This window comes from Typopeltis vanoorti, chromosome 5 (assembly GCF_054136105.1).
Source record: "Typopeltis vanoorti isolate ZY-2024b chromosome 5, IOZ_Tvanoo_1.0, whole genome shotgun sequence".
NCBI lineage: Eukaryota > Metazoa > Arthropoda > Arachnida > Uropygi > Thelyphonidae > Typopeltis > Typopeltis vanoorti.
This window is the reverse complement of record NC_143553.1, coordinates 22,884,634-22,900,286: the sequence shown is the minus strand read 5'-3', so window position 1 is coordinate 22,900,286 and position 15,653 is coordinate 22,884,634. Positions and strand designations below refer to the sequence as shown.

Below are 15,653 nucleotides of genomic sequence, written 5' to 3'. Positions count from 1 at the left end.
TAAATGTGACCTTTTTGATACTTACATATATATTTCTTGATTATTTTTTTCTGATTCAGGAAAAGACGTCGCATAACTGCTTGCCGAAATAATGCATTGAGCTGGCTCTAACCTATGTTGTAATAAAGCATTCTCAGACTCATTATTTACAGGATCTTCTAAACGTGTTTTTGTTCTAGGACGACCTCGCTTTCTCTTAACTTCTGCACTACTTGGACACTTTTCCATTCCAAAACTTGAAATGTTTTTTTTAGTTTCAAATGTTTCACTGAATTTGTCCAATACAGAACAGCTGACTGCTTCTGATGAATCCTTTATATGTAATAAATCTTCATTATTAATAGTTGATATTTTTCTCATCTCAAAACCATCCACATCGCAATTTTTTGACATTCTTTTCCTCCCACTTTGCATACAAGTTTCCATATTAATATCTTCATGAATACTTTCTGTTTCTTTAAGTTTGAAATGCCTTGTTTTTACAGACTGAGATGGATCCTTAATATCTTCATTGATAAAAGAGGTTTCAGAACTTCTAAAATATTTCCTTTTCCTTCCTTGCAAAAATTCATCTTTAACTTCACTATATGTTGTTTCATCTAACAAACACTGAATAGGTTTTCCTCTATCATCACCAGTTAATGAATCTTTGTAGTTCTTGTTTTCTTCATCAGGTTCAGAAGTTCTAGAATATCTTCTTTTGCATCCTGATCCATTTGCATAGTTCATTAAATTAAGTTTTTCATTATTTTCAAAATGTTCACCCATTTGAAGATCACTGTGAATGGAATGACTTTCTAACTCTTCCTCATTTCCACAAATCTTCTTATTTCTATTAAAAATAGAAGAAAATTCATCAGAAGCATATTTTGGATTTATTTTTCTTTGTCTTCGTAGACCCATTTTCCATTCGGAACGTACATCTGGGTTGCTTTCTTCAATTTTAGATGCTAAAATAAATAAATATTTCTTTGTTTATAAATATTACATAGAAAATTAATCCATTGTGAATTTAAGAAAGTAGACAAGAAATGCATAAATAAATATTCTAAAACATAGCTAATCCTGAAACATTATGAAGATATACTATTAATGATATAAGAAAAGTTATAATTGAATTTCAGCAATAAGGTGAGGAGGTAGTATGGATCTCAGGTTGTTTATTATGAGATGGAGGATAATGTAATAATGTTCAACAATATAGTTGTTGAGCATAATTACTGATAAAATGGGAGTGATATCCCAGAAGAGGAAAGTCACTAGTGGTGTATCATATTCCGTCTGATCAAAGCCTTGCACAATGGAATCATAACATCCTTGTCAGTGTTCAGTGCATCATTGCTATAATCCATTGTGTTGTTCTCACACTTTTCACAATATATTCCTGATCATACATAGAAAGATTTGGTCACTGGTTTTGAGGTCATTGTTGTTTAAGTTTTATGTAAAAGACATTAGAAGCGACTTAAATGGTATATACGGCTGTTTGCAGATGATGCAAAGTTGAGGAGAGTTATGAAAACTATGCAAGAGGACTTGACTAGACTGTCTGAATGGGTGAGTATGTGTGTGAAGTTGTCAGTTTAATGTAGCAAAGTGTAATGTTTTAAAATTTGGGAAGCAAAAACAGGATGCAGAGTTTATAGGATTGGCATGGATATCTTAGAGGAGGTAGAAGAGATGAAAGATCTGAGGATGATAGGAGTTGAAATTTTGGGAATATTTTGCAAAAAGTGTGAGGACAACACAGTAGATTATGACAATGATGTTATGATTCCATTGTGCAAGGCTTTGATCAGACTATATGGATTACTGCACACATATTTGGTCGCCTGGTTTTCAAAATGATGAGGTGTTGGAGAGGATTCAGAGACAACTGACAGTTTCTCATTAATCCTCCTCATACTCCCCATCGCAGAAACAAGAAATTGACTTTTGTCAGTTTCTGGTCTCTGGTATGAGAACAGATTGAGAGAATGCAAACTGCAGATCCTAGTGGATGAAAGGAAAATGGGGGGGGGGGCATGATCTAAACATATAAGTTGCTAAGGGGTAATTACCAGATTAATGTGGATGAGATTTTTCATAGAATGTCTGAAGATATGTGGAGGGATGAGAAGTAGATTTTTTACATGAAGAGTGGTGGGTGATTGGAATGCATTGCCTGAAAATGTGGTGAGAACAGAGACAGTGAATGAATTAAATCAGTCAAGGAATGATAAGCTATGCATGTGAGCAGGGCTGGCGCTACCATTTAGGCAAACTAGGTGCCTAGGGTGCAAGCCGTGAACGGGCACAAAACTTCAAGCTATGCTTTATTCATACTTTACAAAAATATCAAAATTAAATATTGATATAGGTATCGATTCTTTTTCCTTATCCCTCACACATCACACTATTTTACTATTTAACTCTTGGTTCTTTTTTGTTCCTTACTTAAATGATTTGAACTTACCACTATTTAAAATTCAGTTAAGATAAATATTTTAAAACATTAACATTTTAAAATATTAAATTTCGGTATTTTATAACTTTTTTTTTTTTTGTAAATGAATTATAACAGAGAATTTTCAAATTAATTAAAAAAGAAAATAAAAAAAAGCCCTATTAATTTAACCTGAAAGACAATTTTATTTTGTTTAATGTAAATTAGAAACATTTTAGTTTATGAAATAAGGGGTGCACTTGTAAACTTTGCCTAGGGTGCAAAATAACCTGGCACCAACACTGCATGTGAGAGTGGGACCTCCTGCAATGAATCTGATTCCATGGAGGTCATGATTTATTATTATCATGAGGAAGCTTGCATGAATTAGAAATGTCTGAGGTTTTCAAATATGATGGTAAGATGATGTATAACTCTATGATAAGTGGAACTTCCAGATTGCTTGGATAAGGTTTATATGATAAACACCCCAATATCCCCAACTCTGGCCAACATCTGGAAGAAAAAGTAAATTTAATTCTTGGATGGAGAATTAATTTTATGAAGAATAACACTGAGCTCATATATGTGGGTGGGCTGAAAAGTTATCAGCTTCAACCATAAATGGCAACACTATCGGCAAGATTTTTTTTTCTAAATTGGTATACATAAGAATCTATGTGAAATTGCAAGTCATTCTATCAAGTAGTTTTTTTTTATACAGCTGTCGGAAGCCAAAGTGTTGTCTGTATCCCTTGAAATGGATAAAAATGAGTATTGTGCAGTTATAAAATTCTTTGTAAGAGAAGGTTTAACGGCAAAAGAAATTCATTCAAAGTTCATAAAAGTTTATGGGCACTCTTCTCCTTTGTTTTCGACAATTAAGAAATGGGCTACAGAGTTTAAACATGGCCGTACCAGCCTTGAAGATGATCCAGGTGAAGGACGTCCAAAAAGTGCAACAACACCACCAGAAATCATTGATTATTGCACAATATGATATTGGATGACTAGTGTCATCCAATATCATATCGTCATATATAGTCATTTCAAAAGAATGTGCAGGATACATTCTGCATGAAGAATTGCAAATGAAAAAGCTTTGCAAAAGATGAGTACCACGCAGATCAAAAACGCACTCACATGAAAATCTCTGAATAGTGCTTGAAGCATTTTAACAAGAATAAAACTGATTTTGTGCATCGATTTATTACAATGGATGAGACTTGGATTAACCAGTACACACCAGAATCCAAACAGCAGTCAAAACAGTAGACAGAAGCCTGTTGTTCAGTGCCAAAGAAGACAAGGTCATGGCATCAGTGTTTTGGGATGCTAAAGGCATTTTGTTTATTAATTATCTTGAAAAGGGTAAAACAATAACCGGGGAATATTATTCCACTCTTTTAACCAGACCAGACAAAAAAATTTGTGAGAAAAGACCCGGTTTGCAGAAGAAAAAAAATCATCTTTCATCAGGACAATGCACCTGCCCACAAAAGTGTTTTGGCAATGGGAAAATTAAGGGATCTGCACTATGAATTGTTGGAACATCCACCCAATTCTTCAGATTTGGCTCCCTCTGACTTCTATCTCTTCCCAAAACTAAAGCTCTTCCTTGTTGGTCAGCATTTTTTTTTTTTTTTTTTTTTTTTTTTTTTGAATCAAGAGGTGATTGCAGCTGTTAGAAGGGTATTTTTCAGATCTTAATGAGAGCCACTACAGGGATGGGATAATGGTGCCGGAGCATTGCTGGAATAAGTGCTTTAGTCTTAAGGAAGTTTATGTTGAAAATAAAAATTTTGAAATTATAGATTTGTTTTTTCATTGTTAGGCAAAGAACTTTTCAGACCACGCTCATATAAGAGGCAGTAGAAACACAAAGGAGCCTAAAATAGGTACAAATGGAATTAAGGACAAACAATAACACCAGCTGAAATAAGAATAGAAGATATCAAAAGCAAGAGGAAATATTCTTTATAAAACTCTAGCAACAAGGTTCACTTGGTATCTAAATGAAGATAGAATACATGAGGAATGGAAATCATCTGAAACCATCCTCATCCATAAAAAAAAGAGAAAAAGGGAATATTGACAACTATAGACCATTATGTTTCCTGTCCCGCCTCCATAAATTATTTGCAAGACCATAATAATAATAATAATAATAATAATAATAAACATGAAAATAGTAGCAAAGAGTAAGCAGTATAATCTAAGAAAGAAATGATTCTCCACAACCAATCACATATATACAATAAACCAACTAACTGAAAAAAGCAGAGAATACCATCTTCCACTTTGTTTGCTCTTTATTGATTTCAAAAATTATTCAACACAGCAGAAAGTAATGCAGTTTTTCAGGCATTGAACAACCAATGAACAAACCTGGATGGAGGTTTAAATATAAATGGAGAAATAATCTTAAAATACTCCTGTTTATTGATGATGTGGTTCTGATATCTCATCAACCATCTGAACTAGAAATAATAGTGAATTAAACAGACTTGCATTGTAGAATGGCAGGATTACAAATCCACCTCAACAAACCAAAATGAATGAAAAATTAATATTGTTATGACCAATAAATCAAACTGCAATATAATGCCATACACAATGATATATTCGATAAAATAAATAAATAAATAAATGCAAAAAAGGCAGCTTGGAAAGCTTTTAACCAGATAAAATACACTATCACAAACAAACCAAAAAACAGATCTCAAAACAAGATCTAACCTTAAATTAAGGGGGTAAAAATCCCTTATTAATTTACAGCCAGTATGCGAAACTCTAAGATCGAAAACTATGATCTAAGAGTTTTATGCCGAAGAACTATTGGCGAATCCAAGCATAAGTGACCACCTGGTAGTACAACACCAAGGCAACTTGAAGCAAAGGTGGAGCAAGCTCCCTCGCTATCCTTGATATTTTCTCATAATGTAGAAACACACAGCTCCTAGGAGATGTAATACTGCTTTACATTATGAGGAGAGGTCACTACCCAGACTGGTTTCAATCTTTTTTGAGGTCATCAGTGAGCAGCTAGACCTGGATGATATCAAAGTTTAAGTGAAAAGAACTTACATACCTTCACTATACGAATGCCAGAAAGGTATGCCCATATATTATATTATAACTAAGATGAAAAGCCAAACGGTTATTTTTTCTGGCGAAGTTAATGAAATTAAGGGGATAAAAATCCCTTATTATTTTACAGCCAGTATGCAAAACTCTAAGATCGAAAACTACGATCTAAGAGTTTCATGCCGAAGAACTTCGAGTTTTGCCTACTGGCTATAAAATAATAAGGGATTTTTATCCCCTTAATTTAATTAACTTCGCCAGAAAAAATAGCCATTTGGCTTTTCATCTTAGTTATAATATAATATAATATATGGGCACACCTTTCTGGCATTCGATTAGTGAAGGTATGTAAATTCTTTTCACTTAAACTTTGATATCATCCAGGTCTAGCTACTCACTGATGAGACCTCAAAAAAGGTTGAAACCAGTCTGGGTAGTGACCTCTCCTCATAATGTAAAGCAGTATTACATCTCCTAGGAGCTGTGTGTTTTTACATTATGAGAAAATATCAAGGATAGTGAGGGATCTTGCTCCACCTTTGCTTCGAGTTGCCTTGGTGTTGTACTACCAGGTGGTCACTTACGCTTGGATTCGCCGATAGTTCTTTGGCATGAAACTCTTAGATCGTAGTTTTCGATCTTAAGAGTTTCGCATACTGGCTGTAAAATAATAAGGCATTTTTATCCCCTTAATTTAACACTTTCGCTGCCAACTACGAGTATACTCGTAGTTCGTATATGAGCTACACAAGCCAGCTACAAGTATACTCGTATGACGCTTACCACCGCCAACGAGATTACCGTACTGACCTTGAACAAGCGAAAATGCTTGGCTTGTGGAGCTAGCAGCAAAACTGTGTATACTCATAGAAGGTATGTGCTCTGCACAAGCCAACTACGAGTATACTCGTATGACGCTTACCGCCTGCAACGAGATTACTGTACTGACCTTGAAGTGAAATTGCTCGGCATACGGGAACAGACAATGCCGAAGTAGCGTGGCAGCGAGCGTGTTAATTAACTTTGCCAAAAAAAAAAAAAATAGTCGTTTGGCTTTTCATCTTAGTTATAAGATCTAACTTTTATAACAATATTGTTTTACCAGCAATGACCTAAGGCAGCAAGCCAAGGAACACAACTACAACAAAAAAGGAAGAACATAGCCTAATAAAAACCCCAAAAGCAATCAATAGAAAGAAGAGTCTCATATAATCAAGGAAGATCACATAAGATGCTGAAATAAGGAAAAAATCTGGATTCAAAGGTTTGGTAGAAGCTATATATAACTATAGATAAAAAGGTTACTCCAAGAATAACAGACTGGTATCCTAGATACATAAAAAGAAAACCTGGTAGCACCTAAATGGGAGGATCCTATATTAATGTCATTACAATGGAAATGGAGGAGACTGGTTCAGGATTGAGAAAATTGGCATCTGTGCAAGAGAAACCTGCATAGAGAAACCTAGACTGAAAACACAGGTTCGACATGAACATCATGGAATCCTCAGTGGGATTACAGGATATTATGATAGTATCCATGAAATGTTTATATCATTACAACTTCCTACTGACAACTTTCCACCAAATTAATCTGTTATCTGTCAGAACTTCAACATCACCAGAACTTATCTTCCAGTGTTCTAAGATAGATCTACTAAGACCTTACCTTTCAGCCTTATAAGTTTTTACTGTATCAATTCATCTAAATGTTGGTCTTCCTCTGGGTCTTTTTCCTACCATCTTAGCATTCTTGAAAAAGAATGCCAAGTTCCTTCAAAATATCCTCATTTTTAATGTGATCCTGTATTCTCCTAACTTTTCTCAGACCTCTAACATCTGCAGTCTCCACAGTTTTTAATCAAGAGCTTTACTTCTTGTGCTCTTGATTTCTTTCTAGTGATCAGATCCATAAGTTAAGAATCATTTGAACACCTCATATACAAGTAGTTTAGTATTATTGACTAATTTTCGGCATGGCACCAACGCAATGAATAGTGATGACAAAGACTAGGTTGTCCGGCGATTTGAATTTGCAGTATATTATTCAATGCAGTGTACGCGAAATGTATGCATCGAGAAAATTAAAGAATATGTGAAAGGAAACTGAAACTGGAGAGAGAGAGAGAATATGTATTAAGTGCTTTACAAGTGAGTGTCTGTTAGGTGACAAGAACGCAACAAATACCGACGATAAGATGGAAAATAATGTTCATAATGTTGAACGTGCGGCCATGGAAATAGAGGAGAATGAAATGAATATCAATAAAGAAACGGCGCACATAAATGTTATCCTTCATAGTACAAAGTGTGAAACTGAAAAGCTGCAGAAGTGGCAAGAGTTAAGAAGGACTGAAAAAAGAAAGAAGGAGATGATCTGAAAGAACAATAAACCAAACAAAAAAGAAACACATGTGAAGGAGAAAATTATGTATGGAGACTCAACTCAATCAGGGGAGTACTCAACAAAAGTATGACAATATTGTGTTTCTCAGGGGCAAAAATTCACAATATTAGCCACGCCATCGGGATGCAAAAAAAGATAAGTTGAAGGAAATGACTGTCTTGGTTGGTACCAATGATATGAGAGGCAAGAGGTATTCTATGAGGGAGGATGTAAAGGAGTTGTTAAAAGAAGCAAAACTGAAGACTGAGAAGGTGAAGATTGTCAGTCTCCTACCACACTATGATAGAGGTGATAGCCAGTGAATCTATATGTAGATTGTGCAAAAGGAATGATGTAGAATTTGTGGATCTGTGGTCTCTGTTTGATGGAAAGAAGGATTTGTACAATGGGGATGGACTGCATCTGAATGGTTTAGATGTCTGGAGAAAGCTTCGTTCACTGAGCATGCTGACATGTAAATTCAAGGAAACTTAAGCAATTATGGTGGAAACAAGTGAGTTTGTGTGAAGACACCATGAAACGAGTGAGTATGAGAATGACCAAGTGAGGAATCTAGTCTCTCAAGCAAAAATATTGAATAGGGTAGTCAATTCAGAAAATAAAGGTGGGTGGGTGAATAAAGGGATGTTGCTGGATGTATCAGGAGGGAGGAGTTTTTGGCATTGATTAGTGCAACTTCAACAAAAATTACTGGCATTAGTAAGAATTGGCTAACAGCAGATAATGTAGTTACAGGGATTGAATGTGAAGGGTTTAGCATTTTCAGGGAAGATAGGATTAGGAGAGGAGTACTGCTGATGAATTAGTACAATGAGTGCAGGTCGAGTGATTATTATGGGGACTTCAACTATGGAGATATAGACTGGAAGGAAGAAGGATCACAGGAAATATGGCAGAAAGGAAATAGAAGTTATACACCTGCTGAGAGATAATTACTTAAGGCAGCATGTAATGGAGGGGACTAGGGGTGAGAGAGTATTGGACCTGGTCATAGGATCAGAAGAGCTATCCATAACCAAGTTGACAACATTGCCTCCATTTGGTGAAAGTGACCATGCAGTATTGGGAAATTGTAAAACATGAGGAATATTCTATCAAGAAGGGATATTTGTGGAACTACAAGGCAGGTGATTATGACATGATTAGAAAGAACAGAGGTGGATGAATTGGAGATTCTTAGGATATTGCAGAATCTCAATGTAAATACAGCTGTGGAATTAGATGGGATATCAGCTAGGGTTTGGCGAAAATGCAAGGGAAATGGCAATGCGTTTGACTAAGCTGCTTATTTTAAGTCTCAGCTCTGGTAAAGTTCCAAGAGAGTGGAAAGAGGACAAAATTATTCCTTTGCATAATGGAGGTTCTGAGACGACAGTAGCAAATTACAGACCAATCAGTATCTCAGGCATGGTGGTAAAAGTACTAGAAAAATTGGTAATAAACAGAATTCAATAATGGGTGGATAAAAATGTCATACTGTATGAGGGATCAATATGGCTTTGTAAAGATCGGTAATTTAGTAATTTACTAACTTTTTATAATAGAGAAACAGAGGAGTTGGATAAAGAAAATGGCTTCATGATGATTTTTCTGGATTTTGGAAAGGCATCTGACAGAATATCACATAGAACACTATTACACAAATCAGAACAAATGGGAATAGTATGATGCTGGTCAAGTGGATAAGAGGGTGGCTGCTGGACAGATATCAAAAAGTGGTATATGGAGGGGCAGAACCGAGGCGAAAACAGGTGACTAGTGGTGTGCCACAAGGTTCGGTGCTGTTTAATTTGTACATATATGATACAGGAAATGTTCAGTTTTTGCTGATGATGCAAAATTAGGTAGAGTAATAGTTAATCAAGGTGATGTAGTGATCTTGCACAATGATTTAAATAGGCTGTCAGTATGGGCAAAAGTTAATGGGTGGCAATTTAATGTGGCAAAGTTATGCATATTGGGATAACTAAATTACAAGCTGTGTATTACACTGATGACATGTACTCCAGGAAATAAATGAAGCTAGAGATTTAGGGGTGGTGGTGGTAGACAGAGAGTTAAAGTTTAGAGGATGTATTGCTAAGGTTGCTAAATTAGCTCATAGGATTACTTGGCTAGTGAAGAACACATTGAGAAGTGCAGATAAGAAAGTTGTAATAATTCTTTATAAAGCCTTGATAAGCCCACATCTGATTACTATGCTCAAGTCTGGTTCCATGGGTTTATTGGGGATGAGGAAATGGTGGAGAGGATTCAGAAGTGAGTGGCCTGTGGAATGTTCCTATGAGGACAGATTGAAGGTGTGTGGATTGCAGAAGTTAGTTGATAAAAGAGAAATAGGGGATATACATTAGTGGCCAAAATGGTGGAAACCTTTTGGAAAAAGTGGATTTTTGAGGTTTGATGGCTCATAACACCAATTTTTTTTGGTGTAATACCATAAAATTATATATCAACGGAAAGATAATTTAATCAAGAATGCAATGCAATAACTTTTAAGAAGGATTTTTTATTAGAACAGCAGTTATAAAGAAGAAAAGTGAAACAGAAAAAATGAGATATACAAAAATTCTCACAATGTGCATTAATACTTAGTTGGGTAACCTTTAGCGTTAATTACGACCTTACAAATGCCTTCCCATGGAGTGAACCAAGTTTTTTAGTTCTGTAGCTATTATAATGTGAAACCAACATTGAATTATTGCTTCTATTAATTGGGTTTTATTGGTGGGTTGCTTCTGACTAACAAGTTTCTTTAGTCGGCTCCATAGATTTTCAATTGGGTTAAGGTCTGGGCTATTCCCAGACCATTCCAGCAGTGGAATATGATTATCTTGAAACCACTTTTTGCACACAGCAGCAACACGACATGGAGCTGAATCCTGCTGAAATATAAATGCTTCATTATCTCGGAAAAGATCACATGCGGAAGGCTTCAGATTGGGCTCAAATATTTCATTTATGTATTTTTGGGCATTTATATTCCCATTAATCATGCAAATTCTGCCCACACCTTTTGATGTCATACAACCCCAGCTCATAACACTAAGTGGGTGTTTCACAGTAAGTGTAATGCAATCAGGATGCAAATCTTCGATTCTTCTCCTTACGTATTTCATGCCATCACTACCAAACAGGGAGATTTTGGTCTCATCATTCCAAATAACACTGTCCCATTGTTCCGCTGTCCAGTTAATATGGGTTTTAGCCCAGTTTAATCTTTTCAACCTGTGTTTGAGAGATAAAATTTGGCTTTTTTCGTGGAATTCTAGCATTTAGACCAAATTCCTGCAGTCTGCGCCGAACAGTCCTTGCACTCAACTTCACATTGTATTGCGCCATTTCATCTTGTATACACCCAGATTTTCTTCTGTTATGTAGGCACAGTCTCAATATCATCACTTGTTGTTGTGCACATTTTCCTGCCTTTACCAGTCTAGTTTTGTAGTGACTGAGTCTCCTTATACTTCTTCAAAAATTTAGAAATGCCACCTTTGGTTAAGTTTCCATCAATTTTTCTTCTAATTTCTTCATAACTCTAGCCTTGTTCACTTAATAGTACTATTTTACATCGCTTTCTGGGTGACCAATCAACTCTTTGTGCCATTTCTTTAATTTTATTACGTTTTACAAGCTCACTAAATGAAAGAACACAAAAAACCAACAACTTGAGAGCAATTACATAACACAATGACAAATGTCCTCCTCTCAGCTCCAATACATGACATCAATAAACTGAATCCTACTGTGACCTTATTAGCTCATTGCCAAAACAAGAGGACACCTGATTGGCTACATTCAAATGAATGAAAGCTACTTCATATCAACCTAAGCAAGTTGTGCTTCTTTTTTCTGGTTATTTGGCTATAACTTTTTATAGAATACAGATAATTGAACAAACTTTGTTGCATTACATTCTTGATTAAATTATCTTTCCACTGATATATAATTTTATGGTGTTACACCAAAAAAAAGTGGTGTTATGAGCCATCAAACCTCAAAAATACACTTTTTCTCAAAGTTTTCCACAATTTTGGCTGCTAGTGTAATAGAAACATTTAAGTTGCTTAAAGGATTTTATAGGATAGATGCAAGGAAAATGTATCAACACTTGGCTAGAGAAGCTAGAACAAGGGGTCAACCCTGGAAGTTGAATAAAGGTGTGGTCAGTATGCATGTGAGGACTAGATTTTTTGCTTGGCGAGTGGAGAATGAGTGGAATGGGTTGCCAGAGTCAGTTGTGAGTGCTTTTTTCTGTTAATGGATTCAAGGAGAGATATGACAGATTGCATCTCCCACGATGAGTCTTCGGACTCCATGGCGGTGCCTGCATAATGATAATTTTTTATAATAATAATAATAATAGCGAACTCATGAACAGTACAAGGCTCAGTCAAGAAAGGTGATCAGCATGGTAAAGAAGGCAAAATCAGATTACGAGAAGAATTTACTCAAGCAGGCCAAAAGGAAATCCTAAAGAGTTCTTTCGTTATGTGGCAAGTAAGAAGGAGAATAATTATGGAAGATTAACCTTAATGAGTGATGATGGTCACAAGGAGACAGGCACATAAAATAGTTCAGTTACTGTGTGACCACTTTGCAAGCATATATCAAATTTTGGGCATGGATGGTTAAGTGGATAAGAGGGTGGCTGCAGAACAGATATCAAAGAGATATGTGGAGGAGCAGAATCCAGGCAGAAACAGGTGACTAGTGGTGTGCCACAAGGTTCAGTGCTGGGCCCATTGCTGTTTATTTTCTACATAAATGATATAGAAAATTACCCAAAAGAGATATTCGGTTGTTTGCTGATGATGCAAAATTAGGTAGAGTAATAGTTAATCAAGGTGATGTGTAGAGCTGGCATGACGATTTAAATAGGCTGTCAGTTTAATGTGAAGAAATGTAAAGTTATGCATTTTAGGATTAACAGATTACAAGCTGTGTATCACATTGATGGTAATGCACTCCAGGAAATAGATGCATTTTGAGATTCAGAGGTGAGTGACCTGTGGAATGTGCCCTATGAGGATAGACTGAAGGTGTGTCGACTGCAGAAGTTGGTTGATAGGAGAAAAAGAGGGGATATTATAGAAACATGTAAGTTGCTTAAAGGGTTTTATAGGATAGAAGGGGGAAATGTTTCAGTATTTGGCTAGAGGGACCAGAACAAGGTGTCATCCATGGAAGTTAAATAAAGGTGTGATCAATAGGGATATGTGGATCAGATTTTTTGCTTGGACAGTGGTGAATAAGTGGAATGGGTAGCTACAGTCAGTTGTGAATGCTTTTTCTGTTAATGGGTTCAAGGAGAGGTATGATACATTGGGTCTCCCATGATGAGTCTTCGGACTCCATGGAGATGCCTGTATAATAATAATCCATACCATACTCTCCCCCCCCCTCCCAATACACACATACCATTCCAGCTTGACTAACTGCACTGTCTATTTCCATATTCAGTTTGCCATCTTCATTAAACATCATGCCTAAGTAGCTGAAATGTTTTACTTGTTCTATACTCTGGATGGCAGCCAAGAGACAGATCTGGAGCTGGAAGGAAATGTCATTAGGAAGGTCAGTGACTTTAGATACTTATGTTCAACAATGAAACAGCATAAGGTGAGGCTGAGAAGGAAGTGGGATGCAGCATACAAGCAGGATGGAGGAACTGGAGAGAGAGATGACTGGAGTGCTATGCGATAAGAGAGTGCTGATCAATCTAAAAGGCAAAATCTACAGGATAGTAGTGAGACCAGCTATGGTGTATGCTATGGAAACTGTGGCCGTGAGGAAAAATAACACCTGCAGGATGGAGGTAGCAGAGATGAGAATGCTTAGGTGGATGTGCGGTGTGACCAGAAAGGATCATCTGAGAAATGACTATATAAGAGGAATGGTGAAAGTTACAAATTTAGGAGGAAGGTTGAGATGGTTTGGTCATATGATGAGGAGGGAGGAAGAGTATGTGGAAAGAAAGGTCATGCAGATGGATGTGCAGGAGAAGGAGGAAGCGCAGGTGGCCAAAGAAGAGATGGAGGGAGATGGTGGAGGAGGAGGACTTGAGGATGAAGAACTTGGATGTGGCTACAGCCCAAGACAGGAGGTTGTGGAGGAGACTCACTACAAACAGCGACCCTACTTAAGTGGGAAAAGCTGCAGAAGAAGAAGAAGATGTTCTCTCTCTCTCTCTCCATTCAGGATGCTGCTGATGTTTTCAGTGTTCCTGCCTATATTCATAGTCTGCTTTTTTTACTGCAGATTTTCATAGCAAATTCATTACAGCAGATTCAATTTAGTTAGAGAATCGTGCAGACTTCTACTGGATATATTTATGAGTATAACAACATTTGCATATAGTAAAGAACCAATATTAATATAATAACAAACTCAGTAAGAAGAGACAACAGGATTAAAAATAGGTGAAATGATTTTCAGCAATAGGTTATAGAGGGTAAACCTATATATCTTTAAAAAAAAGAATAGGGTAATGGCATTCACTATGGCTGGAGGATACCATAATTAAAATTTGTGTGCAAACAATAACCTAATTCAGAAAATCAGTAAATGTATGTGTATAAATATGAATGACAGAGGAAAAAAGTAAGCAAACCCAATGTGGAATGACAAAAACAAGTATTTACATACTTAAACATAAAAGTAAATAAATAAATAAAAAGAGTACATATAAATAAGGATTTAATATACAAGCTTATGCCAAGTCACCCTAAATGAACTTGGTAGAATATCAATAATGATGATGATAACAATGACAATAAAAACCCTGGAATAGTAAGAAAGTTGATGCAGAAACACTAGCTAAATTTACTATTGAAGAAGCTTTTGCAGATACACTCATGTCAAAATTCTCCATTTATTGATTTCATTTCTTTTCTGCTTAAGGGTCAAAGCTGTATAACTGAGAGGAGACCTCCAGATTCCTTTAAAGGCTATGTGGCCAGAGAACCGACCAGGGCTTCTGACTTAATGTTCAATCCTCAACTTCTTGTGGTGCACCCTGTTGGGTATCTACCTGGATACTGAACAAACGAGGATGGGTTGGCAATTTGGGATTTAGCCGACCAAATTGTATTCATATTGGCTTAAACCAATATACAAAATGATGGTACAACATGACAAAATTTCATGCAGGCTGGGGCGTCGCCCAGTTAAACAAGGCCACCGTTGTTTTTGCCAGGGAACCAGGGCAGACAGTGAAAAGTCAGCTACTGGAACAAATCTGAAAACAAACCCCAACTCAACATCACCAGAGTTAAAGATCGGTACTATCAACATAAGAAGCCTGAATGGCAAAGAAATGGAGCTAGCTGAAGAATTAGATAAGTACCATATCGACATAATAGGGGTGACTGAAACAAAAGAGACAAAAAATGGTGAGATCTTTCTGAGCAATAAATACAAAATGTTATATTCAGGCAATGACAATCAAGGAAAAGAAGGAACAGCCATAGTATTCAACACAAAATACAAAGCTAATCTTCTTGATCGGCAGGCAGTTTCAAGCAGGGTGATGTGGACAAATTTCAGAATAGGGAATTGAACAATGAGACTTATTTGTGCCTATGGTCCCACAGAAGGTTCTACTAAGGTAGAAGGAATTTGATGCTTTAGAGAAAGCAACTGACACAATAAAAAAGGAAAAGTTGGTCCTTGTTGGGGATCTAAATAGCAGGGTAGGAAATGATTGTCAGACATACAAAAATATTTTGGGAA

The 15,653-nt window shown here is 36.3% G+C and overlaps 1 protein-coding gene across 2 annotated transcripts in view; it reads right to left on the bottom strand.

The window, feature by feature from the left end:
• The window catches only part of LOC150106264 (uncharacterized), a 379,399-nt gene that overhangs the window by 20,707 nt on the left and 343,039 nt on the right, over nt 1-15,653 (bottom strand). For both annotated transcript variants that reach the window (XM_090393059.1, XM_090393060.1), the window contains one exon: nt 26-950. In XM_090393059.1, coding sequence (XP_090249185.1) covers nt 26-950 — 925 coding nt within the window. The remainder of the gene's footprint in view (nt 1-25; nt 951-15,653) is intronic.